The following is a 5,060-nucleotide window of genomic DNA, read 5'->3' as shown; positions in this document are numbered from 1 at the left end:
TCTCTTTTTCATGAATATAAAAATACAATATTACATTTCATGTGTGGTTTACTGACTCAGGTAATGAAAAAAAAATTGAGGCGAGGAGAAATAACCATTTTTCTGTTATCATCATTTTGCTCCACGTTTTTTATTCTGTTGGTGATAAATTGCAGTTATCCAAAGCTCTTTTCATACTTTTCACTGACATGTTTTGGTTGTTTCTAAGGCAATTTTAAATTTTAAACGGACAAACTAACACCACATAATACACATAAACCAAAAAAGACTTTGAACTCTATTTACCAGGTAAAGTATTGTTCTTGATCTCTCAAGCTGAACTTCAACAGTCTCAAATTAAGTCAGTCAGTGTCCAGCTGGTTTTAAACTGTATCCAGTTGAACTTAATTGATAAACAATGTAAATGTTTCAGTAACAGATGGAAGGTGGCCTAGGGTCATTTCAATTAAAATCAGTGACCTATATTAAGAAGAAGAAATATCTGTCAAAAATGTCTTTTTCTATAATATATCTGCTTTGCTGGACCCAGGCTGTAATATGCTAAATGTCACAATCTGTTTAATGGCTTTTCTGAACCAGGGATAGAACATGGCATAGATCATAGGGTTGAGACATGAGTTAATACAGAAAATACACAGAACAGTAGTTGACGCATTAAATGAAATTTCACCTGCAAGATAAGCACAGTAGTAAGGACAGAAACATATTACAAACACAAGCACTATAAAACCAATGGTCCTGGCAGCTTTCAATTCAGACTTTCTTACTGTCACTGGACCTTGTTGTGGTGCTGTGAAATGGGAGCGGATAGCTCGAGCCTGAAAAACAACCACCAGAAATACTCTAATGTACAGAAATATAATTAGAGAAATCGGAAGAAGAAAGGTTAAAAAAAGGTCAAGAACTAAAACAGAATATGGTATGAAAAACACACATTCTCCATGACAAGAAGCTGAAATTTGGCTTAAACCATCCTTCACAAACGTTATGCTGTAGACAGCTGAACAGAACCAACACAGACTGATGCATACTTGTATTTTTGTTACAGTTATTCTCCTGTGGTACTGCAGTGGGTAACAAATAGCCACATAGCGTTCTACAGATACCAATACTATATTTCCGACTGATGCACAGAGAATAAGAACAAGGATATATGAATACAATAAACACATGAGATCACCAAAAAACCAACAAGTTGTCAGTTTAACCATTTCACCTGGAAAGAAAACAAGACCTATCAAGAAGTCCGAAATGGCGAGAGACAGAAGCAGGAAGTTGTTTGCTTTGTGAAGCTGCCTGCAGAAAAATGAGCAAAATATAATTTTAGGCATCACATTGACTTTGACAAAGAAATGACACAGAGAAATGGTAAATGTTTTTGTCTATATGCATTTTAAATTCAAAAGAAATTGGATTCATTCTTTGCCTGAAGTGAGAGATGGAGATGATGACTAGCAGATTTAGAACAACAATGAGCACAGAAATGATGGGCAGTAGAAACTGGAGAAAAAGAACTGCAACCCATGAAAGTCTTGGCTTCTTGCAAGATATGTTAAGTTGCTGAGGAAAGCACAGCTCATTGTTATCAGACATCACAGTAATAGGCTTGTAGCTGAAGTCCTGGTGTTCCTTTTCTTCTTGTGACACAAATATTTAGTCATTAGGACTTGTTAATCTCTGTTGACTTTCTTTCCAGGGACCATATACATCCAACATGAATTTCCCCAAGCTCTTATGTGTAAACTTAGCCATTCTCCTGAATAGTTTAGAATAACAGAATAATTTTTGCTACACAAACTACTGTTTGGCCGCATGGTGCCGCAGTTTGTAGCACCGTTGCCCTGCAGCAAGAAGGTTTTTCTGCATTGAATTTGTATGTTTTCTATGGCTACATTGGCTTCCTCCCTCATTCCAAAAGCATGACTTTTAGATTAGTTGTCATCTCAAAATTGTCCTTAGGTGTGAGTGAGTGTGCATGGTTGTATATGTCTCTGTGCTGCTTTGCAACAGACTGGTGTCCTGTCCAGGGTGTAACCTACTTTTCGCCTATAGACTGCCAGAGATGCCACTGGCCCCAAAGTGACAGTTACAGTGAATGGGATAAGATGGAAGGATTAAACTGTTGTGATATTTCCAATTTTCTGTCTCCATTTGCAAACAAATGCTCTGCAAGGATGTTAGCTCCAAAAAGTGGTTGCCATGATACATGCCGACTGAAAAGTGCTGACAGTAGAGAAAAGCTGGGAAGACAAAGTAGGAAGCTTCCTAAGGCCAACTCAGCATAAGGATCTCTTAGGTCCCGGCAGCATAACACAGTCTTAACTGAGATATGTCCTGGGTTAAACCAGCAGGGGTTCACAAACATGATCAGGCCCCCACATTTCCATTTCCCACAAAACTTTAGCGTCTCTGGTGGCTCTCAGTGCAGTGAATCCTGGCAGGTCCACATTAGCATCTAGTACGAGGTGGTTTAGCCATTTCTCGATAAAGATGAACAGGCTGCTTTCTGTATAAATCCACTGGTTGTTCAGTGCAGTCAGCCTGTCAATCTTCCTAGACAGCGAGTTCACACTCCCCATGATTATGGAGGGCATTGATGGTTTGTAGCGCCTCGGATTCTCCGCTAGCCTATCCTTAAGCTTAGCACTGCAGCCCCTGTAGTTCCTTTTCAGCCTGGTAAGGCAGGCGGGGGGAAGCACAGGGCCGCCGGTGTCCAGGCTACCGTCACCGCGAGGGTGTAACTTTGTGATGAAAGTTGGTGGGGACACTTGGATGGTGGCTCTTGGACCACTTTGATTAGGCTAATTTTCCAAAAATGAGCTTAAACATATTTATTGACTGCTTTCTTTTTTTGAGAACACAAGACCACAACACACTAATATTTATATTTATAGATGTTAGAGAGATTCCTTTTAGAGCATTACAAATAGGGCCCAAAATCATCAGTGCATGAACAAATAATTAATAAGAGCTGATTCCAATGCCAAAATTGCTGTATCATGCATCCTTAGAAGTAGAACTTCAATTCCATCAAGAAAAAAATTGGATATGCTGCATTTTAAATGTAGCACAGAATATTTTCTTCTTGTAAACTTTCTGGTAAATTTGGATATATATTTTTTTGCATGTTGCATATCCTAGTAAATCTGTTTCACATTAAATCTGCAGCTAACCCTACCTATCTCTGTGCTCTGTTTAAAAAGATTTATGAACCTATTTACTAATATGATGATGCCAGAAAAGAGATATGTAGAAGCTCTGCAGTCTGATTCTGTCTTTACAATAATAAAATATGTTAATTTTAACCTTTAACTGTGAGTTATTGTCCTCTGAGAAGCCAAGATTTACTTGCTTTATTATACCAACTTGTATAAACTTACAATCTGTTGCCATTTTTAGCTGAAAAAGCTCTGTATGTCTAACGAACAGATTTTCCAGTGGCATCTCAAATTTTTTTTATGCAACCCGTCTGCTAACTTTTACTTAAACATCATAGTAGCTGCTGGTTAATAATCACTGAGTTCTGCTGTGTGTTTCTCCTCCAACCACGTAGCTACTCTCTAAGCAGTAAAATGCTACTGCAAATCAGATGATGCTAGACCTAGATGCGGGACACGGGAGCAGTAAGAGAGAGGAAAAAAAACACTGACTGAAAACACATATAGCTGCACCCAACCTCTGTTAACTCCGCTGGCTCGTTGCCCCTGTCTGCCGGGGTTCCTGGACCGAAAAGTAGGACATGTCGAGGATAGGAGGACGTCTGGTCACCCTACTCATAAGTTGTGGGGTGAAAACAATAAGTAATGCCCTTAACCGCTAGGGCCTGTAAGCATACTCAGCATGCAAGTCACCATTGCTGAAGAAAACAAATTTGAAGCTCATTTAATGTTTGCTGCACATCATTTAGTCAAGCCTGTAAAATACTGGGAGAATATAGTCTGATTTGATGAGACCATAATTCAACTCTTTGGATGCTGTAATACAAATCATGTTTGGAGGTGAAATGGCACTTCACATCACCCCAAAAACACCATACCAACAGTGAAATTCTGAAGTAGGAACTTCTGTTTTTGGGCTGTTTTTCAGCATGTGGTACTGGCAAACTTCAAATAATTGAAGGAAGAATGAATGGAAAATTGCACAGAGACATTGGTAAGAGTGCATGGCCTGTACTTATACACCAAAACACCTTACTCTACATTCACTCATTTACCCATTCACACACATTCACACATTGATGGTGCTAAGCTACATTGTAGCAAAAGCTGGCCTGGGCTCACTGACAGAAGCAAAGCTGCTGTACACTGGCGCCACCAGTGCCGCCTTTTACAACATTCTTAACAAAAATCAGCTGTCATCTACCAGGATGATGAAGATTAAAAGTGAGTGGACATTTCAGTGACCCCAAACACAAAGCCAAGGAAATTCTCATTTGGTTTCAGCTACTAGAATGGCCCAGCCAATCACCTCACTTGAATCCAATAGAACATTTATGGAAAGAAGATCAGAGTTCATAGAAGCGCCTACAAAACCCTGTAGGAGAGTGTTTGTGTGGAACAATGGGCCAAAATCACATCTGAGTAATGTTTGCGACTAATTTCTCCATACAGGAGATTTCTTGAAGCTGTCATTACACAGAAAGGCTTTTATACAAAGTATTAAATAAATTTCATCAATTTAACTGTGTTCAATAATTTTCCATGTGCCATTTCACTTTATTACACAAAACTATGGTTTGATTTCTTTGTGTAGATCTTGTGGATTGATAGTGACATCTGGTGTAAATGTCATGTCAATAGCATCTCTACAAATATATTTGCTGAGAAAAATAGTTGTGTGTTCAGTACTTTTTTTACCCAGTATGCAAAACTTTTTTCATTCACTCAAGACACTAAAATCTGGGACATGCTGGTAAAGATTGTCAATCATCCAGGACATTGTCAATCTAATAAAGTAAAAAAAAAAAGAAAACAATCCACTGGACTTTGTCTTCCATCCATGAAGCCCTTTACAATACAAAATCTCTGAAATAGTTTGAAAAAGCTTCATGTATGGGAAGC

General features: G+C 38.6%; 1 protein-coding gene across 1 annotated transcript; it reads right to left on the bottom strand.

Moving 5' to 3' along the window:
* Positions 1–500: 500 nt before the first annotated feature.
* On the bottom strand, positions 501–2,579 carry LOC107102453 (trace amine-associated receptor 1-like). Its single transcript, XM_015401774.1, has 3 exons — positions 2,364–2,579; positions 1,427–1,500; positions 501–1,296 (listed from the first exon to the last, which is right to left on the bottom strand). The coding sequence occupies exons 1-3, from the start codon at positions 2,577–2,579 to the stop codon at positions 501–503; spliced, it is 1,086 nt and encodes a 361-aa protein (XP_015257260.1).
* Between the last annotated feature and the right edge of the window lie 2,481 nt (positions 2,580–5,060).

The sequence above is a fragment of the Cyprinodon variegatus genome, unplaced genomic scaffold (genome assembly GCF_000732505.1).
Source record: "Cyprinodon variegatus isolate N-32 unplaced genomic scaffold, C_variegatus-1.0 Scaffold1257, whole genome shotgun sequence".
Taxonomy (NCBI): domain Eukaryota; kingdom Metazoa; phylum Chordata; class Actinopteri; order Cyprinodontiformes; family Cyprinodontidae; genus Cyprinodon; species Cyprinodon variegatus.
This window is presented reverse-complemented; position numbering and strand designations above follow the sequence as displayed.